The sequence below is a fragment of the Protopterus annectens genome, chromosome 7.part0, assembly GCF_019279795.1.
Source record: "Protopterus annectens isolate FY-2018-M chromosome 7.part0, PAN1.0, whole genome shotgun sequence".
Classification (NCBI taxonomy): domain Eukaryota; kingdom Metazoa; phylum Chordata; order Ceratodontiformes; family Protopteridae; genus Protopterus; species Protopterus annectens.
The window spans coordinates 736945869-736973368 of NC_056739.1; the positions used below are offsets into that span (position 1 = coordinate 736945869).

At 38.7% G+C, this 27500-nt stretch overlaps 2 protein-coding genes across 3 annotated transcripts in view; both read left to right on the plus strand.

Annotated features, from left to right (window-relative positions):
• LAMTOR4 (late endosomal/lysosomal adaptor, MAPK and MTOR activator 4) overlaps positions 1–27500 on the plus strand; it is a 1302749-nt gene that overhangs the window by 541881 nt on the left and 733368 nt on the right. The window lies entirely within an intron of this gene.
• TRAPPC14 (trafficking protein particle complex subunit 14) overlaps positions 27190–27500 on the plus strand; it is a 634036-nt gene continuing 633725 nt past the window's right edge. The window contains exon 1 of the mRNA XM_044077266.1: positions 27190–27500. This exon is cut by the window's right edge and continues 224 nt beyond it. Coding sequence (XP_043933201.1) covers positions 27287–27500 — 214 coding nt within the window. The 5' untranslated portion in view covers positions 27190–27286.

The following is a 27500-nucleotide window of genomic DNA, read 5'->3' on the forward strand; positions in this document are numbered from 1 at the left end:
TACTTTTGATAATATAAGAAGAACTTTAACATTAATTGATTTTGCAAATAGGAAAAAGAAAGATTTAACACTTATTAGTCTTGATATAGGTTCAGCATTTGATTCAGTAAGTTGGGACTATCTGTTTACCTTACTGAAATGCACAAATTTCTCTGATGCATTTGTAAATTTAATTGAGCATTTATACAAAGGAACGCTGGCTTATATTAAGGTAGGAACATATGTTTCACAAAAATACCCATTCTTAAAGGTACAAAGCAAGGATGTCCACTTTCTCCACTATTATTCACTTTAGTAATGGAGCCTTGGGCTAATTTGATTAGAAACAGTACTGACATAGAGGGTTTTGAAATAGAAGAAAATACAACATCAAAAATTCAACTTTTGCAGATGATGTTCTAATTACATCAGCAGGATCTAATTCTTCTATGCAGTCTTTATTTGATAAAATGATGAATTTTAAAAGTATTTCTGGTTTAATATTCAATGAAGAAAAACTAAAATACTACCTATATATACGAAAAAATACTCTCATTAGTGATTTTACTAAATATGTACCCAACTCAGGTCAGATAACTTATTTAGGTATAATAATATCTAAAGATATTAAATCTATTATATATAATAACTATAATACCTGTTTTCTTAATATACAAAATCTTTTTAATACCTGGAATAATATGTTTTTACTATGGAGGAGAGACTTACAATTATTAAAATGATAATATTCCCCAAGATTTTATACTTAATACAATCAATAATACTTTCACCTACAAAAATAACTATCAAGAAACTGAATACACTAATGTTAAATTTCTTATGGGCACCTAATAGACCTAGGATTGCATTAAAGAAACATACTAATAGCTGGTCTCAAGGGGTATTTCTTTTCCAGACTTTAATTTATATATTATCTCTTCTATTATAAAAGTTATTACTTTATTAATAGATCGGTCATATGTCAAAATGGAAAGATTATTGGGAGCTAATTAGTATGCACTTCATGAAAATCTCCTTAACACATAAAAATATGATTATAAATAACTCCATGTTGTGGTTGCTAAAGGAATTTTGTACTTCACCTATTACACCTAAACATATGGTCTGTTACCCATTAAATATTATTATTAGTTATCGTAACTTTATATTCATGCACCCTAAGTATAGGGAATGGAATTTTATTGTATTCCCTTTAATTTATACTCAGGGTATGCTTATGTCATCTACTTCTGAAGGAGCTCATTTAGCTATAGATAATAATCTAAAGTACTGGTATCAGCTGATATCTGATAATAAAGCTAAAAATCTAGATTTCTTAAAACAAGAATTTGATCTAAGAGAAACTTGCTGGTTAGAGGTTCAGATCTTTAGACAACATCTCATTGATAGAATAGATCTAATGTCTATAACAGTTAAAGAATCTATTCCAAAACTGATTGATTACTTGATAATAAATTTACAGCATAAAGTTTCTGAAAAAGGTAAACTTTCATATATACATAAAATTATCAGACAAGAAACTTTTTACAATGTAGATTCATACTGGAATTATTTCACCTCTATTAATGGGGACCCACCAACTCAACAAGATAAACAATATATATTGGAATCTGCTTATAGAACTACATCTTCCATTGTCTGGAGACTTTATACATGGAAATTTTTACATAGATCTTGTTATACACCTTTGATGATGAATAAAATTAATAATAAAGATAATCTATGTAAGAGATGTAATGTAGAAATTAATGCTGACTGGGCTCATATGTTTTATGACTGTATGAAGTTGAAAGAATACTGGAAGTCAATTAATGAATTTTGCAGGCTCTTTTACAGATAATTTCATTATTTCTAAGTCTCTTATATTATTCAACACACCTGTACCTCAATGTGTTAAAAGATTAAGCTTCCCTTGTTATGGTCTATCCTAGCAGTGGCTAGGAAAATAATAACTAGAAATTGGATTTCAGATACACCTCCTTCATTCAATGAATTTAAAAATGTTATGAATATAATGTGTCATATGGAAATAAGCACAATTAGAATGAGAACAACTAGAAAAACATCACATTTTATTGTATGGGATAATTTACAAAATTTGTTAAAAAAATTCTAATTTCAATAGCACAGTATTTTAGTTTAATTAATTGATCTGATTGTAGTGGATGTCTTTGTAAATACTTTAGTTGTTTTGTTGAATATTATAATAATACCTATTTTTAATTATTTGTATAAAATTGTTATGATATTTCTCTTATATGTTAAAACAATAAACTTGTTTTGAAAAAAAAAAAATTAAGGTGGAATCCTTCAAAGCCCCCGGGCCTGTGGAAAATACGGCCCAGACCGCAGAATCCTTTATAAACGCATTTTATGAACACCTTCAGGAATGCATGGATCATGCAATCCCAAATAAAACCAAGACCCAATCTTCCAAAGGCAGACGTCCTGTCTGGTGGACCCCAGCCATAAGCAAACTATACAATAGAAGGAGGAAGCTACTACATGATAGAGCAAAATCACAAAAAGGGAAGGCATCTCTGATCAGTATTAGCAAAAACTACAGGCACTCATAAAATCATCTAAGGCCAGCTTCGAGAAAAATTGCACAGGACACTAAGGATAATCACAAGGCTTTCTTTAGTTATGTTAGGAACCTGGGTGGGAATTCCCAGATATGCTCAGAATTAGTCCAAAATGACAAAAAATACACCGAACCCACAGACATTGCCAACATCCTAGCTGACAGGTTCAGTGCAAACTTCTCTCCCTCCCACCAAAGGGCAAATATCTATCCCAGCAGAGTGCTGCCCCCCTGACATCTCAGATGCTCAGGTAAGAGCTGCCCTCTCCAAAGCAAAAAACACAGCATCAATGGGACCAGACAGTGTCCCTGGCTGCGTCCTACATGATCTCCAAGAAGAGCTAAACCCAAACATAAAACTACTGTTCAATCTCAGCCTTACTACAGGATATGTACCCAAAGAGTGGCGTACAGCAACAGTGGTCCCTCTCCACAAAGGTGGTGCCTCAACGGATCCTGGAAACTATCGCCCTATAAGCCTGACTAGCTTGGTCTGCAAAGCTATGGAAAGGATCATCATGGACCTCATAAATAAAGATATTGGGGACCTACAGACACTGGATCCTACCCAGTTTGGCTTTGTTAAGGGCAGATCCTGCCTCTTAAACCTGGTTGATTTCTTTGAAACAGTCACCAAGGCCATTGACGAGGGGAAGGTGGTCCACACAGCCTACCTGGACCTCAAAAGCCTTGATACAATACCCCACTCGGGCAATCTAGAGAAGCTCACCAGCTTAAATATAAACCCTATGTCACTAGATGGGTTGCAAACTGGCTCAAAGACAGAACACACATGGTTAGAATTGCTGGAGCCATGTCAGACTCCAAACCAGTTACAAGTGGCGTCCCACAAGGCTCAGTCCTGGGACCTCTCTTGTTCGGTATATATTTCTCGGAGGTACAGGCCAACATGGAAGGACTGTGGCTGACCAAGTTCAGATGACTTCAAACTGGGCCATAATCGACTCTCCAGCTGACACAAACATCCTCCAAATGGCCTCATAGAAACAGACAACTGGTGCCAGAGCCATGGCCTCAAGCTAAATGCCAAAAATTGTATAGTCATCCCCTTTGGCAAAACAAAGTGCCCACAAATTACCACATAGGTGGTAATCCATTAAGTACAGAAGAAGTAATTAGGGACCTGGGGACCCAAGTTGATAGCAATCTCTCATTTGACAACCACGTGGCCAAAGTGGTTAGAAAAACATTTTATACAGCCCACCTAATCATGAAGGGATTCACATCTAGATCAGGGGAGGTCATTGTGCCTCTTTACTCATCCCTCATCAGGCCCATAATTGAGTACAATGCCCCTTTTGGGATGTACCTTACCAGACACCTGCAGCAACTGGAAAGACCCCAAAAGTATCTCACCAAGAGGATCAAAGGGCTCAAACAGATGCCATATGCTGCCCGGTTAAAGAAGCTCCAGCTCTACTCAGTGGCATAGCACCTGCTCAGAGGCAATCTGTGCCTGATGTATAAAGCCATGTCCAATCTGGAATTAATGGACAGGCTGAACCTCAGAAAATCCAAATCCTATCGAGCTACGAGCTGGAAAGACTTGAACCTCAGCACTGAAATAAATAGGACATGCAGGAGGGACAGATTCATAACCCAGAGGCTCCCTTCACTCTGGAATAAAATCCCAGTCCAGGTTAGGCAGAGTCCCTCATTGACTCTCTTCAAAAGGAATCTTGATGAGTGGATGGGAGATTGTAGGTTTACCCTGGGTATCACTTCTGTGTCACTGTTAGACAGTGGCACAGTATACTAATCTCCAAAAAGGGCATAGCAAAATTAATTTAAAATGGGTGGCAAAAGCCAAACACATTCTGGCTAGGCTTATAAATGCCCTAAGGCAGATAGCCTAGTATGAACCTATGAACCTATGAACCTAAGTACTTATCTTTTCCTTTGTCCTTGGTATTCTGCTGAATAACCATCCTGAAAACCTTTTTTTTATCAAACTCACATGTTCAGTTCTTTCTAAGTGTGTCTCCTGTAAAATAACTATTTGCACTCTATATTTTTAATATAGTTCACTACTATTTCTTGTTTATATTTATATGTGAGACCTTTTACATTTAAAATATCATTGTATTAAAAAGTTATTATTCCCACCTTTTATGTATAACACCTTTTTTGTTAAGTGTCTAGTTCCAGCTTTTGAGTTACATGCATACACTATTTGGTAGATTGAACTTTTATACAGTTGTTTCTTGTCATATACATTTGAGCCTACATCACATCTCATAAAACTTTTTTTGTTTTACTAAAAGCCCTCAAACAAAAAGCAAACACACCCCAATACCCCCTAAAACCTATTAATTTAATACTAACATACAAAACTATGTACACCTTCAAATATTGAAGTTTTACCCTCCTAATAGGAGCTAAAGTCCCAAACTGACAGCCACACTCGCAGACTTGAGTTAAGCTAAAAGAAAGGTCATCCATGCTAAGACACATGGCGCAGCCTGTGCTTCTACTAAGTGATGATTGGTTTTCTCTTATTTTTATCACTCTCCCAGCTAGGAAAACACCTGAATGTTTTCAGAGAACATTAACTACCTTGGGAAAGCCTCTGAATGCTTTCAGAGTACATTATCTACTTTGGGAACCTCCCTGAATGACTTCAGAGAACATTATCTCTTAGCCAATTTCTCTTTTCTTTTTTTCCTCAGCCAATCACTGTCCACTAGACTGTAACCAGTTTTTCTTTATCAGATTGTCTCCAGGGAGACATGAGAACCAGGCAGCCAGTTTCTCTTTATTAGATTGTTTCCATGGAAACATGAAGACCAGCTGCAGAATTATTACTGAGCTTACATGTATTTGCTAAAAAAAAGCCTCATAATATTCAATGTTCTTTTTCATTGACTTGCTCTCGCTTAAAAATTGTTAATAAGTCAATCTAATGTCTTTAATCCAGTCATTTCCCCATGCAAGAATTAAAAAAGCACATTAATTTTTCTTTTATCATGGTTTTTAACCAGATTTTTTTATACATTGCAATGCCTACATTTCTTAAAACTGAACAAGAAGAGAGTGAGAAGGGAGAAGGAAAAGAAAAAAAAAGAACAACAGCACCTATTTACAATCCCCATTACACTTGAAAATAACTGAAAAAAACTTTACTTTATAGCATTTAAAGAAAACCACATGCCATAAAACTGGTACTATTTAAGAAAGAAATCTTTACTTACAGATAACGTTCTCCCTCCTCTTGCCCTCCCCAAAGCACTTTTTTGAACACTAGTGACATGAAGTAGGGCATATGCTTTAGAGTCCCCCACAAGTCCAACAAACTCTGAAAAAGTCCTAGATTTACAAATTTTCTTGTTCTGGCATATTTCACAAATGTAGTTATTGCATTGTTATCCCGTATTAAGTTACTGGTTTTATTACTGTTCATCTCCAAAATCCTGTCTCTACTTCATTTTCAACATACTCTCAATTCTTCTAGTCAACTATCATGCTCCTTTCCTTCTCTCCAACATTTTCCATTGGAAATTTGAAAAGGTTTCACAGGTACAGTCTTTCTGTGGTCTTTATTACCAGAAGAACAAGAAGCAGAATCTTCTTCTGTTTTACAGCTTACTTTTTGTTGGACAAACTTTTGTATGTTTTTCTTTGTATGTACTTCATCAAAAAATGATTTATCCCTCTGGGGAAGAACACCTTGAAGACAGCTGGGTACAGCAGTTTGAATCTCACACCTTCATCTCGACATTCCCTGAATAGTGGAAAAAATTTACTCCTCTTCTGTCTAGTGTACAATGAGTAAGTAATCATTCTCCACAAATACTCTGCTGTTTCCCACTTTTAGTACTTTGTCCTTCTGCCACAATTTGGTCAGAATCAATTCCTTCTGCTGGCAAGATTGCATCTTTACTATTAAAGGTCTAGGTTGCTTTCTTATAGCCAGGTTTGGATCATATACACAATGTGCCCTTTCATCTAACAATTCCTGCTATGGAATACCAATCCTACTGCTTATTTGTGCTTTCATAAAATCTGTTCCTTATAGCTTCTCTGGTATAGCTGTAAATCTCAGGTTTTCCCTATGTGCTCTGTCCTCTAATTCTATTATGTTTTGAAACATTTCTTCTTGAGCAATATTATATTCAGCCAGCCTTTTCTTTATTTTGACCTCTGATTTTTGCAGCTTTATCATCTCATCTGAATATCTCTTTAAAGCTTCTTCCATTTTTCCAATCTTTTGTTTTTGTTTTGATATACTCCAAGTGTTTTATTTATTTTAACCTGGTCTGTATGCAGTTGTCTTATATCTTCCTATAGGTTACTGGAAGTCATGTCTGAAGGTTGAATTGTTTTTTGCTGAACAGCTGCAGCACTCTCCCCAGTCATTGTTTCTTCTTCACTTTTTGTAGCTGTTTTTTTTTCCAGGTGTTCTGTTTTTCTTTATTCCTCGCATCCAGGCAGTGCACTTACTCGCCAGTTACTGAAATTTACCCATAAACACAAGTCAACTGGCCTTCTTTCCTGAGTTTCTCTTTTCACACTGGGACAGCTAGAAATAAGCTGCTACTCAATGTGCAGCCATCATGGAAGTCCAATCTCTCAGAATATATATAAAAAGATAGATATGAGACTTGGATTGAGCATGATTCTAGCTTCACCAAGGATGGTATCACATTAAGAACATCAAATTACTTGATTTTAATAATTGACTTAGTTGCTGGTGTCACTTCAGAGGAATCCAATATCTGTCAGCCTGGAAGAACATGGTCAAGGTACCATGTTGTTTTGCCAAGGATGGGTTGCACCTGTCTCTTCCTAGGCTTTAGGCTATGGCTAAATTTTTATCCACCTGTTTAAGAGTCTTTACAGGCAATGCCAAAAAGACAAAACTGCTAACACAGTGAAAATGTCTACAAGCAATCTTAAGGTGTTTCTGCTCAATGCTCAGAGCATAAACAAAGAACTCCACACCCTTCAAGCCCTCTTCACTCTGGAGAATGTAGACATCTGTGCTATGACTGAGACTTGGTTTAAAGCCAAAGAAAGTACCAGAAGTGTAAAGCTACAGTGCCTTCCACATGTTAAGACCAACAACAGCACAGACTGGGGCCAAAGGTGGAAATGTCTCAATCTACATTAGCAATAAACATACCTCCGTGTTGGTTAAACAGGATGATACTATGGAGCTCATCCTTGTGCAAGTCACCATAGCTAAGGTCTTTCACCATATCATGACTCACTGCAGGTCACCATCTATGCCCCTAGAGTCTCACAACTCTTGTCTAAACATACTAAAGGCACTCACAATCCAACCAAATACCCTATTCATTGGTGACTTTAACTAACCCTATGTAGACTGGAAAATGTACATTGCCTCAAACTCACAGATGTAACACTCCCTGGGCTTTATTGGCAAAAAACCCTGGGACAGATAGTGCATGTGCCAACCAGAGAATAAAACATACTGGATAAAATACTCATCAACATGGGAAAGCATTGCACATACCCCATCATGTCCTAAATCGTGAGCTACAATCACAAAGCAATCCAATTTGAAGTAAAAATCAACCCATAAAATCCAACTAAACCAGTAACATTTAGGAAAGGCAAACTACATCCTATTACGTTATTAAGTGACAGTTTGTCAAAATTCAAGGCTCCCCCTAACACCAAGACCACACTTGTTTTCCTGCTTTCTAAGCTAGTATAGTCCAGTTTTTAGGTTAGTACTGAATTCAGGGCTGTGTTACAAGTTTCTGTGTTTGCCCATACCTTACTTGGATAGAAGGAAGTTTCTCTGTTCACCTGTGAGAGAGGGGAGCTTTGAGCAGCTTATCTGTCCCTGGAGGAGTGGTTTCAGCCCAGAAATTAGTAGTTTATTGGCCATTTTGGGCTAATTTCTATCTCTTTCATTTCCCTGCTATAAAACCTGCATTTTTGAGGTTTTTGCGCTTGTATACAGCTCAGCAAGCTCCTGCCTGGTGCCCTGCAGAGTTCTACAGCAGCAGAGAGACAAAAGAGAGACTTTGGAGTGATTAAGTATAATTTTTCTGCATTTTCTTGCTGCCTTTAGCTAATTCCACCTAAAATGCCAATTTTTTTAGAATTTCTGTGATTTAAAAAACTTGTTTCAGCTACGTATTTTACTTATTTTACTGCCTGCACTTTAACAAAGTCATTTTTCCCTCCTTAATGGCCTAAGCGATCACCTTCTCACATATGTAATCAAGCACAAAACCATTAATTCCCAACAACCCTTACTCAGAAAGGTTAGAAACAATAAAAACTTTGACCCTGCCAAATTCCAACAAGAACTAAACTCATGTAATTGGTCTATTCTAAAACACCTCCCCTTAGAGGAAGCAGTAGCATACTTTAACAACCAATTCCTTGAGATCCTTGATTTGCATGCACCTGTTCATTCAAAGAGAACCAAGGCAAAAACTGCACCATGGCTTTCTATAGAGTCTAAACTCAAAATTACCCTTAGAAACAAAGCATGGGCTTTATGGCGTTCTTCTAAATACCCTCAAGATCACATTAAATACAGGCAATCCAGGAACAAAACCAAAAAATCAATTTTACAAGACAAAAAACAATACTACTGTAATTTACAGACAGTAAATCAATATAACCCTCAGAAGTTTTGGGCAGGTTTAAATAATCTACTACATCCTGGACAAACTTCAACCCCAATCCCTGCTACTACTACTATTGATAAAACTCCTGAAGATGTTTTTGATAGTTTTAACCAATTATTTACTGAGACAATTCAAGCCCTAGCTAGCCAACAACCTCCTAGCTCCCCTGGTCCTGAAAGTAGCACCCCTAGAAACCTACTCACATTCAGCTTCCAACCAGTCACCATTTTACTTATCCATACCTTGATCAAAAAATTAAAACCCACTACACTTTCTGCTGATCAACTCCCTGCTGAGTACCTACAAAAATCAGCTGATGCTATTGCTTACCCCATCTCAATACTAATCAATTAAACTATAGTAGAAGCTAAAATTCCCACCATCTGGAAAATATCCTATGTAATCCCACTTCACAAAGGAGGCAGCTCTACTGAATTCTCCAATTATAGGCCAATAGCTATACTCTCTCCACTTGCAAAGATTATGGAAAAATGTATTCATAGACAACTCATGCACCACCTAATCCAAAATCGCCTTATGGCAGACACTCAGCATGGCTTCTGTCCTCATCACAGTACTACTTCAGCCCTCCTAGCTTTTACTAACACCATAAACCATAATCGCAACAATAATTATATATCCTCAGCCCTCTTTTTGGATCTTTCCAAGGCATTCGATATGGTTGATCACCAACTTTTAATCTACACCCTGCAAACATTCTGACTAGATACTGGAGCCCTCCAATGGTTTCAGTCCTACCTGAATGGTCGACAGCAGGCTGTCCTGTGGCAGAACAAACACTCTAACCTTCTACCTAACACCCTTGGAGTACCACAAGGCTCTATACTAGGGCCCTTGCTGTTCTCCATCTTCATTAATGACCTTTATACTGTCATTCCAAAAGTCATCTGCATCCAATATGCTGATGACTCTACTCTGATTTGCTCAGCCACATCTCCAGTAGAGTTATGGTCAGCTACCCAGACCACCTTTAATACAATAGAAAACTGACTTTCTGAACATCGTCTGATCCTAAATCCCCAAAAAAATAAAATGCTGTTATTTTCACCAACACGTAGGTCTACCACTTTCACCTTTACCATAAAATCAAATGATGGCACAATAATCTCCCCTGACCCATCTACAAAACTATTAGGTGTCATCATAGACAATAATTTAAAATTTGACCTACATGTTAACCAAACTATCAAAACCATCAATAAAAAACTAGGGTCACTTTACAGAATAAAAGCCTTTCTAACCTCTCCAGCTAAAATTGCCATAGCTCGCTCTCACCTTCTTTCAACCCTTCTGTATGCATCCCTTCTACTCTCGAATTTAAACAAGACTGTCCTTAACAAACTCTCAATTTGCTACAACCACATTGCCAGGTTTGCCACTGGGCTGCCTTTTAGGACACATCATTGCATCAATCTAAATCAGCTTGGGTGGCTTGAACTACCCAGCCTAATCCAGTATAACCAACTGATTGTGGCCTATAAAATCCTCTATAATCCGGACAATACTCCTGCACTTAAAAATATTATCACCCCCTATAACAATCCAAGACCACTTCAATCCTCTAACCAACTAATAATTCAGACTAGCAAAATTAATAACACAGCCGGTGATTCTCTCTTTGCAAACTCTGTAAGTAGATCCTGGAACTCTCTTCCAGCTGATATTACCTTACTTTCCACCTTAAGTCAATTTAAAACTAGACTCAAACAACATTTGTCACTTAACTGGCTATATCAATGTATCAAGCCTGGCTAACTCTCTCTAGAATGTGTAAAAATCTGTTAACCAGTTTACTGTGTAATTTAATTTAATCCTGATTTGTGCTCAGGATTAACTGTAACCTGTGGAACTTGTTTAACTTGCTTACTTATGTAATCTCTGTAAATAGTCTGTTTGTAATATGTAATGCTGGTATTATGTAATGCTGTATCTGCTTACCCTTGGAGCTTTTCTCCCCGAGCCTCTGCTGAAAATGGACATGCATCCAGTCAGACTATCCCGGTCAACAAATGTAAAATAAAAGAAAAAAATACTTGTTTTCCTGCCTTTCTAAGCTAGTATAGTCCAGTTTTCAGGTTAGTGCTGAATTCAGGGCTGTGTTACAAGTTTCTGTGTTTGCCCATACCTTACTTGGATAGAAGGAAGTTTCTCTGTTCACCTGTGAGAGAGGGGAGCTTTGAGCCACCCATCTGTTTATTGGCCATTTTGGGCTAATTTCTATCTCTTTAATTTCCCTGCTATAAAACCCACATTAGCGCGATTTTGCACTCCGGGCAGTGCCGGTTAGCCAGGGTATAACTATTCCCGGCTCCACAAAGTCTACTTTTCATTTTTCCCTTTGAACTAGACAAACTTTCAACTTACGCACTCAAACCATTCACTTCTCAGCCTGGCACTTGCTCAAAACTCATAGCAAATACTAATAAACCTTAGCACTAGACACCCCCTATACTGTAGAGAAGGACAAGGCTCTCTATTCAACCTTACCAGCCAATCAGTAAAACAGTTCACTGTACCTATCCAGGCATGTCCATATGGTAGTTTCAGGTGTACTCTCTGGTCCAACTGGTGAATCTGGGCATTTTGCGGCAATGTTCCAACTGCCTCATGTACACAGACAACCCTCTCCTCCTACCACCAAACAATAATACATGCGAGAGATGCAATTATACAGCCAAACTGGAGACTAAGCTCTCGCAACCCAAGAATGGACCAGGCAGCCAAGAGTAGAAGAGAATTACTTGCATCACACTACCAGTCTCACATAGACCTATAAAACCAGCACCGACAAAAAACACACATAAATACATGAAAACATACTCGTAGCCTTGAAATAAAAATCCAAAAGCAACAGAGACCTCCAAAGCAGACATCCAAGCACATACTTCACAAAACCAATGTGCCACACAATCACAACCTTAAGACAAAATAACATACCCAACACACTAGTAATAGGTGACTCTATAGTCATGCACACTGACATCCCACTCACTAGGCTGAACAAGGAGAAGGTTACGATTAGCTGCCTGTCGGGTGCCAAGGTCCGCCACATAACAAAAGCACTTGGGTCACTCCAGAACAAGTACAAATACTACTCTGTCATTGTCCATGTTGGCATGAATGACCCGAGCCGTACCTCCCTGGACTACATGAAAAGAGACATGGAGGAGCTTTCTGATCACGTAGCCCAGGCCGGTATGACCCTGACTCTGAGTAGCATCCTGCCCTCACCAAGAATGATACCACAGTATAAAGAAAAAAATTATCAATTTCAACAACTGGCTATGCTTCTGGTGTCATTCAAAGGGGATCCAGTGTCTGTCAGCCTGGAATGACATGCTCGACAAACCACGCTGCTTCGCTAGAGAAGGCTTGCACCTGTCACTCTTAGGCTTTCGAATACTGGCCAAGGCTCTTGCCACTCCCATAGTGCCTTTTTTAGGCAAGGCTCAAAAGCAAACCCAGCACCATAAATAGCACAAGTAATAAAATACTGAGGGTAATGCTACTCAGTGGTAGAAGTATAAACCTCAAAATGCACACACTCGAGGCACTTCTCAGTATGGAGAAAATTGATATATGTGCAGTAACAGAAACCTGGTTTAAGGCTCCAGAGAGCACCCCAGCACTACCAGGCTACAACTCATACCATACATTTCGGCCACAAAACCCGGACCGAAATATAAAAGGCGGGGGCATATCCATATTCATTAAGGATACCCACACCTCTAGGTTAGTGGCACAGCACAATGCTTTAGAGATCATCCACGTGCAACTAACAACGGGCAAAACTGCAATTCAAGTTGTAGCTTGCTACAGATTACCCACCATGTCCCAGGACCTCCACTCCTCATTTCTGGAAACACTGGGAAACATAAAGGTCCTACCAAACACCCTGATATTGGGTGATTTCAATTACCCAAACATTAACTGGGAGAACTACTCAAGTACTAACTCCCTTGCCCAACATTTCCTAGAATTTATAAACTCAAATGCCCTGGATCAACTGGTCAACACCCCCACCAGATGTGACAACATGTTGGACCAGGTCATCACCAACATGAGTGACCAGTGTTCCACACCGGAGGTCAACCCCTCGCTGGTTAGATCTGATCATAAACTAATCACTCTGGATATCCACATTCTGCCCCCACCACGGTCAAAGAAACCACCGGGAAAAACTTTTCAAAAGCAAACTTCACGTTACTTAAGACCGAGGTGGAAAGTTTCAAAGCCTCCATGCTAAAGGATAACACTGTCCAAGCTGAAAAATCCTTTACTAATGCACTCTATGGCCACCTACAAGAATCCATGGATATTGCTATCCCAAGCAAAACCAAGACTCACTCCTCCAAGAAAAGGAAACCAGTCTGGTGGACCCTTGCCATAAAAAAGCTATACAACAGAAGGAGGAAACTAGTTCAGAAAAGAGTAAAATCCCAAGAAGGGAAGACATCCCTGATCAGTATCAGCAAGAAACTACGATCCCTCATAAAATCATCCAAGGCTAGCTTCAAAAGAAAAATTGCTAAGGACTCCAAAGATAACCACAAGGCATTCTTTAGCTATGTCAAGAATCTAAGTGGCGATTCTCAGATCTGCTCGGAGTTAGTGCAGAATAGCACAAAATGCACTGAACCAACGGATTTAGCCAACATCCTGGCAGATAGGTTCAGTGAAAACTTCACCCACCTCTCACCCCCAAAAGGGCCCATAACCATACAAGAAGAATGTAGTGCCCCTGAAATCACAGACACTCAGGTTAAACAGCCCTCTCCAAAGCCAAAAACACAGCATCAATGGGATCGGACGGTGTCCCAGGCTGCATCCTACACGAGCTCAAAGATAAACTAACCCCTCACCTAAACACACTGTTCAAACTCAGCCTCTCCACAGGTTGCATGCCCATAGAGTGGTGCACAAAGGTGGAGCCACAACAGACCCCGGGAACTATCATCCTATAAGCCTGACCAGCTTGGTCTGCAAGGCTATGAAGCGCATCATCATGGATCTCAGAAGAGACATTGGGAACCTCCAAACACTGGACCCTACCAGTTTGGATTTATTAAGGGCAGATCATGCCTCCTAAACCTGGTGGACTTCTTTGAGACAGTTGCCAATGCTATAGATGAGGGAAAGGTGGTCCACACAGCCTACCTAGACCTCACAAAGGCCTTTGACACCATTCCCCATTCAGGTGTTATAGACAAGCTCACCAGCCTGAACATAAACCCCTACGTCACGAGATGGGTTGCCAACTGGCTCATGGACAGAACCTACACGGTAAGAGTTGCGGGATCTAGGTCTGACTCTAAACTGGTTACAAGTGGCATTCCCAAGGGCTCAGTCCTAGGACACCTCCTGTTTGGCATATACTTCTCAGAGGTACAGGCAATCACAGGAGGACTGTGGCTGACCAAATTCACAGACGACTGCAAACTAGGGACTATAATTGACTCTCCGGCTGACACAGATATCCTCCAAAAGGGTCTCACTGAGACAGATACCTGGTGTCAAAACCATGGCCTCAAGCTAAATGCCAAAAAGTGCATAGTCATCCCATTTGGAAAAAACAAAGTACCCACAAACTACCACATAGGTGGTAGCCCCCTAAATTCAGAAGATGTAATAAGGGATCTGGGGACCCAAGAAGATAGTAACCTCTCCTTTGATAATCACATTGCCAAAGTGGTTAGAAAATTCTTCTATGTGCCCCACCTAATCACAAAAGGGTTTGCATCCAGATCGAAAGAGGTCATTGGGCCCCTCTATGCATCACTCATCAGACCCATCATAGAGTACAATGCCCCATTTGGGATGTACCTTACAAGACACCTGCAACAACTGGAAAGACAACAGAAGTACCTACCAAGAGGATCACTGACCTCAAGCAGATGCCCTATGCAGTTCGACTGAAGAAACTCCAGCTGTACTCAGTTGCATACCGCCTACTCAGAGGTGATCTCTGCCTGACATACAAGGCCATGTCCAACCCAGAACTGATAGACATGGTCCACCTAAAGAAAACCTTATCCCCTCGAGCCACATGCTCCAGGGATCTAAACCTCACCACAACTATAAATAGGATGTGCTGGAGGGATAGATTCCTGTCCCATAGACTTCCCATGCTCTAGAACAAGATTCCAATCTACATTAGGCAGAGCTCCTTGCTAACCCTCTTCAGGTGAAACCTTGACGAGTGGATGGGAAACAGAAGGTTTACCCCAGGGATCACTTCAATGGCTCTGCTGGACAGAGGTCTAACTAAAGTTTTATTTATTTTATTTTATTTTAACCTAGTATGTTGTATTTTAGTTAAAATAGGTTTTATAGAAACAGTTGCATTTAACCCTGGTTCTATATCAGCCGCTAATCTCACTATCCAGTCATACTCTTTTAAGTCTAGTATATTGGACAGATCCCCACCCCTATTTGTTATTACTACTTGTTCAATAATTCTGAATTTAAATCTATGATTGATTCCATGCATCTTGATATGTTTATATAGAGCATTATTTTCATTACATAATCTAATACTTGATTTGTGCTCTATAATTCTATCTTTAAGTCTCCTAGTGGTTTTTCCCACATAGAAAGATGAACATATCTCGCAGGTTGCCAAATATACTATGTTGTTACTAGTGCATGTACCATGAGCATAGAATTTATAAATTCTCTTTGATATAGGATGTACAAAACTTTCAGCATTTAAATAACATGGTCTATCACTTGCATATTTAAATATATCCCCACAGCAGCTACAATTATGGCAGGCATGGGTTCCAGGTGTCAATATTGTACCCCCTATAGCTTTCGTGCTATTAAAATCTTTATACCCCAATATGTATTTTAATGTTTTCATGTTACTATAACTAAATCGGGGTCTATCTCCTATTATTGACTTAATTTCCTCTTGTGCTAGTAGAACTTTCCAATATTTAGTTATTATGTCTCTAATAGCATATGTCATTGGGTTAAATGACATCGTGAATCTTATAGTCGCATCAGTATCTGAAGGCCCCTTAGTTACATCTCCCTGATTGGTAGTTGTATGGAAAGTAGGTTTAAATAGTGTATCCCTATGTGATAGGATATATTTTTTCACACTCATAAGTAGGTTTTCAGAATAACCACTTCTTATAAAGTCATCACTGATCTCATCAATCTGTTTCAAAAATATTTCATCATTAGTATTCAGTCTACTGACTCTAGCCATTTGGGCTTTTACTATACCTTTGAATACATGGGGGGCATGCATACTAGTTCCATACAGATATCTATTGGATGCTACCTCTTTTTTAAAAACCTTTGTTTCTATAACATTATTATTTTTTATAACTGTAACATCTAAAAAGTTTACAGACTCATTGGAAACTTCAACCTTAAATCGCAAAAATTCGGTTGTAGTATTCAAAAATGATAAACCTATTTTAACTAAAATACAACATACTAGGTTAAAATAAAATAAAATAAATAAAACTTTAGTTAGATATCTGACCATTTTGGATGTTTTTAATGTGTGTATATACATAGAACTTTAGATTTTTAGATGTTTATATAAGGTTAATGCTTTACTATCATGTGATTATGGCTGTAGGTCACATGCTAGATAGTTTGTATAAATGGGCGTGTTTTATTATACCTGATGTTATGCATTGAAAAAGGGTTGTTAAACCTGAAAGCTTTGTTGGTGTTTTATAAAGGTTTTTTACTCAACTTTCGTCTTATTTGGATTCTTCTGGACCTGTTCATTGCAACTGATTCGTGACTGAGTGTTTATTCAGTTGAGTTTTTGTCACAGCCTACAACATTCATCTCAATATTGAGCTGTTATCGTGTCTCTAGTATACTACAGCCATTACCGTGAAAACATGGACTATCAGAATCGACTTAAGTTTCTTTTTGATAAAGAAACCAACCCTCTATTACTTCTAACTGTAAGTAATGTGACAACAATAGACATGGAATCTGTTTCAACAGTAGAGAATATTGACTTTGAACGACAGCTGCAGATACTTGAAAGAAAAATGGGAGCATTCAAGCGTCTGCAGTGGCAGCGCTTTAGTTTTGATGCCTATATAAAACAAGGCATAGCTCCACGTGGGTTGCGAATTCAAAAAATGCCCTACGGTGTCGTACCCTGAGCTCCTAAAGCAATGGCAATGCCTAAATCTGCAGCTAAGCAAAGACTATATGCTGCTAATGAACAACTTTTTTGGTAAGATAGAGGAACAATTAAAAATGGAAATTATAAAGAAGGAAGAAGAATTATTGTCCATTCCTGATATGGGCAATAAACAATTACTTTATGACTCTATGATGGAGAGACTAAGATCCCTGGATGATCGTCTTGAAGTGGTAAAAAAGAGGAAGCTGCTAAGGGACATGGGCGACTATCAGCTGGGGAATATTTTCTCATGGCCCAGGAATGAGGTATTTTATAAATCGCAAGATCATGGGAATCCAGCGAGTAATATGGCAGCAAAAAATAGAACAGCATTGCTAGCAGAACAAGAACCTGCTAAAATGCAACTTGATTCACTAGACGATTTTCCTGTACTTGAAACTGCGTCTTTAAATCTACCGGCAAGTGAGGAGATAAACACTACATCCGGATTGGATGTTGATTACAGCGTCTGAAGTTCGGATAGAGCACAAGATGCTGAACCCTTAGTGCAGCAAATAGCTATAGTAAACAAAAGGCGGAAGGCAATTTGCTACCAATAGCGTCACAGAAAACTATACCGAACTTCTTTATGAAGCCGTTCCAGTTACAGCAAGCAGAGAGAGTGAAGGATAAAGAGAAACGAGATGTAGCCAGGTCATCAAGAGGAGAACGACGTTTAGAGATACAAATAGAGTAGTGGACTCTAAGCGTAAAAACAATAGTCCACCAAAACAGTCCAAGCTAGCCAAACGCTAATGGCAGGAATAATTAATTTATCAGCGTTTGCATTGAGCACGGAGCACATGGATATACTTGGAAAAGGACTGGGCTTCATACCCACTCAGAAAGAGGACATGGTAAAAATACTTACAGATTTAAAGCTCTTTATTAGATCAATAGCACTTAAATTGATTTTTAAAAGTAATAGTTATGATATTGCTATATGTAAAAGGCGCAGTACATTTATTCCCAGCTATCCACCGGTTCTAATTGCATTTAATAATCTATGTGAATCAGAAATCAGAAAAATATATGATTGTGAGAAAGTTAGTTTAAGGTTTAATACTACTCAGGCAGAACATAAAGCAATGTATGAATTAAAAAATAATCCGAATATAATAATAAAGAATGCAGATAAGGGAGGTGCCATAGTAATTATGGATAAACCTATGTATATACAGTCTGTCATGCTATTGCTTAGAGATGAAACAGCATTTAAAGAAGTATCTTTACTAGAAGTTAAGAAATGTATTAGCTATGTAAATATGTGTGTTTATGATCTTCAACTAACAAACGACATTACACTAGATCTTTTTCACTTTTTTACTGTTTCATGCCCCATTATACCTCAACTATATGGAGTCCCTAAAGTGCATAAATCTAGGGATACCCCCCCTATGAGACCGATTGTCTCTGGAAGGGGCTGGGTGACTGAACCAATCTCTTTTTATTTACAAAAACAGTTGCAGCCTTTACTAACTAAGTGCAATACTGTACTTAAAGACACTTCTGATTTTTTGTATAAACTGAGACAATGCTACCTGAAGTTAAAGGAATCAAGGATAAATACTGATAATATATATATGGTAGTTATGGACATTAATTCATTATTTACAGTCATTCCCAATGACTATGGTATAGACTCCATTAGAAGCTTTTTAGTACATCACTCAAGCTTCACAGTAAGGCATACTGAGGTTATCTGCCTATTATTAGATCTAGTGTTAAAAAATAATATCTTTCTGTTTGATAATAATTATTATTTACAATGCACGGGGGTAGCAATGGGAACACCTGTTGAAATATTGTACTTAATCAATGGAGAATATATGTGAATGACGGTGAAAAGTATTTAAATGATAACCTCATTTTCTATCAGAGGTTTGTAGATGACTGCTTCTTACTTTGGAAGGGATCTATGCCTGACCTTATGGAATATATATAATTTTTGAATACTACAACCAAATTTTTGCGATTTAAGGTTGAAGTTTCCAATGAGTCTGTAAACTTTTTAGATGTTACAGTTATAAAAAATAATAATGTTATAGAAACAAAGGTTTTTAAAAAAGAGGTAGCATCCAATAGATATCTGTATGGAACTAGTATGCATGCCCCCCATGTATTCAAAGGTATAGTAAAAGCCCAAATGGCTAGAGTCAGTAGACTGAATACTAATGATGAAATATTTTTGAAACAGATTGATGAGATCAGTGATGACTTTATAAGAAGTGGTTATTCTGAAAACCTACTTATGAGTGTGAAAAAATATATCCTATCACATAGGGATACACTATTTAAACCTACTTTCCATACAACTACCAATCAGGAGATGTAACTAAGGGGCCTTCAGATACTGATGCGACTATAAGATTCACGATGTCATTTAACCCAATGACATATGCTATTAGAGACATAATAACTAAATATTGGAAAGTTCTACTAGCACAAGAGGAAATTAAGTCAATAATAGGAGATAGACCCGATTTAGTTATAGTAACATGAAAACATTAAAATACATATTGGGGTATAAAGATTTTAATACGAAAGCTATAGGGGTACAATATTGACACCTGGAACCCATGCCTGCCATAATTGTAGCTGCTGTGGGGATATATTTAAATATGCAAGTGATAGACCATGTTATTTAAATGCTGAAAGTTTTGTACATCCTATATCAAAGAGAATTTATAAATTCTATGCTCATGGTACATGCACTAGTAACAACATAGTATATTTGGCAACCTGCGAGATATGTTCATCTTTCTATGTGGGAAAAACCACTAGGAGACTTAAAGATAGAATTATAGAGCACAAATCAAGTATTAGATTATGTAATGAAAATAATGCTCTATATAAACATATCAAGATGCATGGAATCAATCATAGATTTAAATTCAGAATTATTGAACAAGTAGTAATAACAAATAGGGGTGGGGATCTGTCCAATATACTAGACTTAAAAGAGTATGACTGGATAGTGAGATTAGCGGCTGATATAGAACCAGGGTTAAATGCAACTGTTTCTATAAAACCTATTTTAACTAAAATACAACATACTAGGTTAAAATAAAATAAAATAAATAAAACTTTAGTTAGATATCTGACCATTTTGGATGTTTTTAATGTGTGTATATACATAGAACTTTAGATTTTTAGATGTTTATATAAGGTTAATGCTTTACTATCATGTGATTATGGCTGTAGGTCACATGCTAGATAGTTTGTATAAATGGGCGTGTTTTATTATACCTGATGTTATGCATTGAAAAAGGGTTGTTAAACCTGAAAGCTTTGTTGGTGTTTTATAAAGGTTTTTTACTCAACTTTCGTCTTATTTGGATTCTTCTGGACCTGTTCTTTGCAACTGATTCGTGTCTGCTGGACAGAGGCACAGGGAACTAATCTAAGGGGGTGGCGAAAGCCAACACATTCCTGCTAGGCTTATAAATGCCTTTGGGCAGATAGCCTAGTACCTTCCTATGAACCTATGAACAGCTACCTATGCAGAATTATTCAGACAATTATTCAGAGATACACTACAGACATGTGAATGGCTGCATAGAGGTTGTTGTACCTACAAGAAATAAACCCAAAACAAACACTAAAAACAAACACAACAGTGGAATCCTCACCTAACCAGGGTATATAATAAAAGAAGAAAACTCATGCTTAAATCAGGAAAAGCAACTCCATTGAAAACAAGTCACCCCTTATTCAACTAAACAAGAAACCAAGAGGTCTAATTAAGTCTAACAAGACTAACTATGAGGTCAGGGTAACCTCACAGGCTAAGGACAATCAGAAGGCCTTCTTCAACTATGTCTGGAACCTTAGAGGAAACACACAACAGTGTGCTGAACTGGTGATGAATGGTACCACCTACACTGATCAGAGTGACATAGCAAATCTACTGGCTGATGCATTCAGCTCAAACTTCATCCTCCCCCCGACCCCCTCACTCCCTCCTCCTAGGTCCACCAGGTAAAATCCCCTCAACATACTTACCCCATCTATCAGCAGGGTCCAGGTGCTGATAGTACTTCAATAAAGCCAAGAACACTGCCTCCGCAGGTCCCGACAACATCCCCAGATGTCTCCTGAACAGTCTAAAGCCTGACCTATCAGGACTACTTGAGGCACTCTTCAGCTACAACCTTGAAATAAGCTACTTTCAAAGTGAAAGGAGGATGGCAACAGTCATTCTCTTCCACAAGGGCAGACCATCAACCTACCAGGGAGCTACAGACCCATACGTGTAACAAGCCTAATATGCAAAGCCATGGAATGAATTATCATGGAACAACAGAATATTAAAAAAACAGATAAATGCAGGGAATGTTAGAAGGGCATCATGACAGCACAATGATAAAAGCTGTAAGTCACAGTTGTTTGGTAGAATATTCTGTCTGATTTTTGGCCAAGGGCTGTATACTTTGTGTTCTCCCTGTGTCTCCATGTACTTCTGTTTCCTCCAGAAAAAAAAATGTCTATCAGTTTGTCTGTTTTTTTTTTAATTTAACATTCCTTGTGTGGCTGAAATGGGTCTCCTTTAGACCACTTCACTTACCAGGTTAACAGATGACTGAAGTACAAAAATAACAAAGGACAGTAACAAACACAACAATACACATACAAAATACACTCCTAGTTAAGACCACTGTAAACATAACTGCTTATATTTTCAAAGATCTTGCTCTTTATAATATTATAAACATTATGACTTACAAAACTACTTAGATAAGGCAATAAGTATCCCCCTGTTGACAAGTGTAATTTCCACAATCTCCTCCTATTTAATGTGCATTTTTTAATCAAGACAATTAATTAGCATCTACTACCAAGAACTCTGAAAATAACTTCTTATCTGCACAGGGTCTTAGTGGGCTGGCATACCTCTTAACTGTCCAGATTTTTGCAGAATGTCCAGACTTTTGCCTCATATCTTTGGTCTGTTCCTCATAAAATGTGTGATTTTCTGGATTTTTGTGGCAAATCAGTGAGGACTGAATTTACTAAATAAAGATAGGCATTTGAGTTTCAGGCTCCCTATTCTTTGGAAAATGCATGGTAATACAAGACCTTTTATTCTGGGGACTTTCTAAGTTTATAGGAGCAATATTTAAATTTTTTTCCCTATTTCTGGGGCTTTGTCCCTCCATTATTTTTGGCTTTGTTCAGAGTTTTTCTGCTAAAAAGTTGACAGCTGTGTTGGCTGATACAATAATGGCTAATACTAAAACATTGAAATAAACTAGATTTTTCTTTGTGGGACACTTTTTATTGGGAGGGCAACTTAATGAGTAACACTAAGAAAGCCCAAACCATTCACAAATATATTACTAAAATGGAGACCAACCACATCACCACTTTTTTGATGACTTTTTATCCTCATTAAATAAAACATTCTTCAGAGAAACTAAAGTAAAAGAATAAAAGTATTCATTCCCAAGCCATTCACTAATAATCCTTGGATGAAAGTTATATGTCTTATTAACTTTTATCAACAGAATCTTGCCTTTGATCTTTAAAGAAGTAAAGGAAGAGGAAATGGAAAAAAGACTGAAAAGAAGAATCTTTCTTTTTTTTTTTTTTGAGCTTTAATATTTTTATTTGCTGAACTTTGGTCTTTGCATATATTGTACATAGTTTGAATTTATTTCTCATTTGTAATTTTATTATTTTATCATTATCATTATATCTGGATATCTCATAGGATCATAGAAGACTACTGTTCTATCAACCTGGAGGTCATTTCAAGCCTAGTCATTTCATCTCAATGTAATACCATAGAAATGCTAGTCAATACCCAATATTGCATTTAGTAATGACTGCCCATGTCCAAGTGGGTTGTGGGTGCTATCTCTGGTAAGAATTTATGTTGCCCCATCCACTCATCCAGGTTCCTCTTGAACATTGTCCTAGAGGTGGTCTGTTTCACATGAATTGGCAGCCTATTCCAAAGATGCAGCAGCCACTGGGAGATAAATCTGTCCCACCAGCATGTCCTATTAAAGTTGCAGGCCATATCTAGGTCCCTGTAACAGGTAGCTCTAGTCCCGTTTGATTTATGGATATGCAGCAAGTTCAATAGGTTTGGGTCTGAGATTGCTCTGCAAGCCAGGCATAAGTCTCCCCTAAGAAGTTTATGCAATATAGAGTATAGTGACAGGGACATTAGTTGGTCTGTGTAAGGCACATGCTGGAGTCTCTTGATCTTCTTTGTTAGAAACCTCTGAGGTCTCTCTAATTGCTGCAGATGCTTTGTAAAGTACATGCCGAATGGGGCGTTATACTCAATTATGGGCTGGATTAGTGCCAAGTATAGATGGGTTATAACTTCCTTTGCTCTCAAGGTGATGCCTTTACTAATCAAGTGTGCTACTTAGAAAGCCTTCTTTACTACAGTAGACACATGGTGGTTGAAGTTAAGGTCGCAGTCACCTTGTGATCCCAGATCTCTTACCACTTTGTGGGTACTTGGGGTATTGTTGTTGATTTGATATTGTGAAGGGACATTGTGCTGAAGGGAAGGATGATGCATTTCTTTGCATTCTGTTTCAGACCGTGACTAAGACACCAGTTGTTGGTCTGCATAATACCCTCCTGGAGTATACTGATAGCATTTGAGGATTCAATAATTGCACCCAGTTTGCAGTTGTCCACAAACTTGGTCAGCCATAACCCCTTAGTTTTGACCTGAACTTCTGAGAAGTATATATTAAACAGTAGAGGGCCCAGCACTGACCCCTGTGGCACCCCACTGGTGACAGGTCTGCTGGTTGATATGGAGTCTTCCACTTTAATAGTGTGTGTCTGGTTTGGGAGCCAGTTGGCAACAAATGGGTTCAAATTCAGTTTGTTAAGTTTATTGGTAATGCCTGAGTGTGGGATTGTGTCAAAAGCCTTTGCCAAGTCGAAGTATGCTGTGTGCACAGATTTGCCCTTGTCAATGGTCCTGGTCACATTTTTGAAGAAATCCACCAAATTTAATAGGCAGGATCTGCCCTTGGCAAAGCTGAATTGGGTTGGATCCAGGATTTGGAGGTCACCTATGTCTTTATTTATGAGGTCCATAATAATACATTCCATGGCCTTACAGATGAGGCTGGTGAGTCTTACGGATTTTTAATTTCCTGGGTCTGTTGCTAGGACACCTTTGTGTAGGGGAATAAGTGTTGCTGTTCTTCATTCCGGAGGAACAAATCCTGTGGTTAGGCTATGATTGAAAAGGTACTTAATAGCGATGCTAGTTCATGTTTTAGCCCGTTTAGAAGACAGTCTGGGATGCTGTCTGGTCTCATTGAGGCTGTGGTTTTTGCCTTGGACAAGGCTTTGATGACCTGCTCTCCATATATGTAGGGTTTGATGGGGAGTTTGGGGGAAGGTTTGTGATAAGTTTGGAGAGGATAAGGGAATTAAATTTTTGCCAAACCTATCCGCTAGAAGGTTTCCTAACTCTGTGGGGTCAGTGTGTGTGATACTGTTAGTCACTAATTCTGCACATGCTTGGGTCCTACCTTTTAGGAAATGCACATAGCTGTAAAAGGCCTTATCGTTATCCTTGGCTGTGCTTGCTAAGTTTTTCTCAAAGAAGCTCTTAGAGGATTTGACAAGTTGTCTTATTTGCCTGTTGAGGCTGAGGAGGGTGCTTTTCCATTGTTGGGGCCTTGCCTTTGTTTTACTGGATAGCAACTTTTTGCATTTATTGTAAAGTTTGTTTATGCTGGATGTCTGTCATGATGGCTTGTTTTTACTTGGGGCTCTGGCTTTGATTCTTTCTGATATAGCCAAGTCTATACACTTATGATAGTGATTGTAAAGGGCTTTAGTGTAAGCCTCTGTGTAGTTACCACTTCCAGTGGGGGGTGGGGCTTGGAGTGCATTTATACCGTCACTTAGGAGGGTATAGTTTGCCTTGGTGAAGTTTTTTTTAATCTGATTTCACCCTTTGTGAGTTCTGGTGTTAGGGCCAGCTTGAAGGTGAGTGATTTGTGGTCAGATTTAACTAATGAGGGTCTGACAGTTGTGGAAGTGCATCTGTTTGACATGTTAGTGAGGACCAGATCTAATATGTTTATTCCTCTTGTTAGGGTATGAATAATTTGTTAACAAAGTCAAGGAACTTTTGCACTAGTGAGTTAGGGCTAGCACAGGTTTCCCAGTTGATGGTGGGATAATTGAAATCCCCCACAACCAGAGTGTTCTGCAATATTTGGTTTGTCTCTAGTTTGGTCAAGTAGGCTTCATGCACATCATGACCCATAGAGGGGGATCTATAACTGGGCTATGACTTGAATGGGGGTCTTACCCACTGTAACCTGAACTTGGAGTAACTCCATGGAGTTGTCCAGTCTAAGTAGACGGGAGGCAAATTTATCTGTGATATAGATAGAAACACTGCCTCCTTTGGTTCTCATATGTTCATTTTGTGGTCTGAAGGTGGGGAAGACATTGTAACCTTGTGAGGTAGGGGTACTCTGAGGCCTTAAACCATGTTTCTGTGACTGCACAGACATCTACATCTTCCAGCAACAGAAGTGCTTCCAGGGTGTGCAGTTTTTGGTTTAAGCTCCTAGTGTTTAGCAGCATGACCCTTATTTTGTTATGATTGACAAATTTCATGTCAGTAAGTTTGTTATCAAGACCTTGCCTAAAAAAGGAACTATGGGGGAGGCAAGTGCTTTTGCCAGCTGAAAGCCTAGTGGTGCCACGTGCAAACCGTCTCTGGCAAAGTAACGAGGTTTGTGGGCCATGGCTTCCCAGGCTGACAGGAACTGGATCCCCTTTGAATGACACCCAAAACTTAGCGAATTATTGAAATCAATCGTTTTTTTGTTTATACTGTGACATCATTCTAGGTGAGGGTAGTATGCTGCTCAAGGCTAGGGATATACCTGCCTGGGACACATAATCAAAGAGCTCAAACATGACTGTCTTCATATAGACTAGTGAAGTACATCTCGGGATATTCACTCCAACATAAACTATGACAGAGTTATAATGGCACTTGTTGCTGAGAGAACTGAGTGCTTGCATGATCTGACGAATCCTGGTGCCGGACAGACAGCTGACAGTGACTTTCTCCTTGTCCAATCTGGTGAATGTGACATCCCTGTGTCTCACTATGGAACCTCCAATGACAAGAAAACCTGTTTTTTTTTCAGTGTTACGCCTTACGAGCTTGGTAGGTGAAACACTGGTGTCACTATGTGTCATTGGTGCTGTGGGAACTGTGTTAACTGTAGCAGTCTTGTTTTTGGAGGTCTCTAGTGTTTCAGTAAATTTTTTGAGAGAACCTGCACCTACTTTGATTTTTCTGTGGTACTATGTGCACGAGTAGTGCTAGGTGGGTTGACAACCTTGTGTGTGTGTGTGTGTGTATATATATATATATATATATATTGCTGTTTCGAGTGCTTTGAGCAAAAAAAAAAAAAAAAAAAAAAACTCATTAACAGTTATACATAGCGGTGAAGTAAATGGGTGATGATACCCTCTCCCACACCATCATTTTTTAATCACTAAGTCTACATCCAAGTGAATTGTGTACAGGTCTGTGCAAGTTCACCCAATCTTATCATCTTCAGGCCTGGCCTCTATTAAGTTATGATGTTTCATTGAGATATTTTTTCACTTATTAGCTAAGTACACAAAGCTATCCTATGTACAGCCCTGCTCTCTTCCCTCATCGGACGTTAGATGGTTCTGCGCATTCTTACACATACTCTCGATGCAAGCGGTCGTCTATTAGTAGTGCCTTAGTTTGGTCTCCGCTTCCAGGTTGGGTCGCCTGCTCTCGTTCGATTACCTACTAGTCTCTGCCCTTTTGGTCTCCCTGGCTACGGGTGCGGTGATGCCTCCGTGGCCCCGGTGCCCGCATCCATGGAGTCCCACTGTGATTATTTTATGTACTTCCCTGCCGTGCCTTTCACGGAACCCACCAAAGAGCCTGGGCGATATCGTGCTCTCCCTCGCCGCAATCACCTCTACCTAGGTGAAACAGTACGCTTCCTACTTGTCTTACGGTGTCGGGCCATTGATGGGGGCGGTGGCTATGACTCCCGGGGATGGAGTGAGCTAGCCAGCTCTTTGTCAG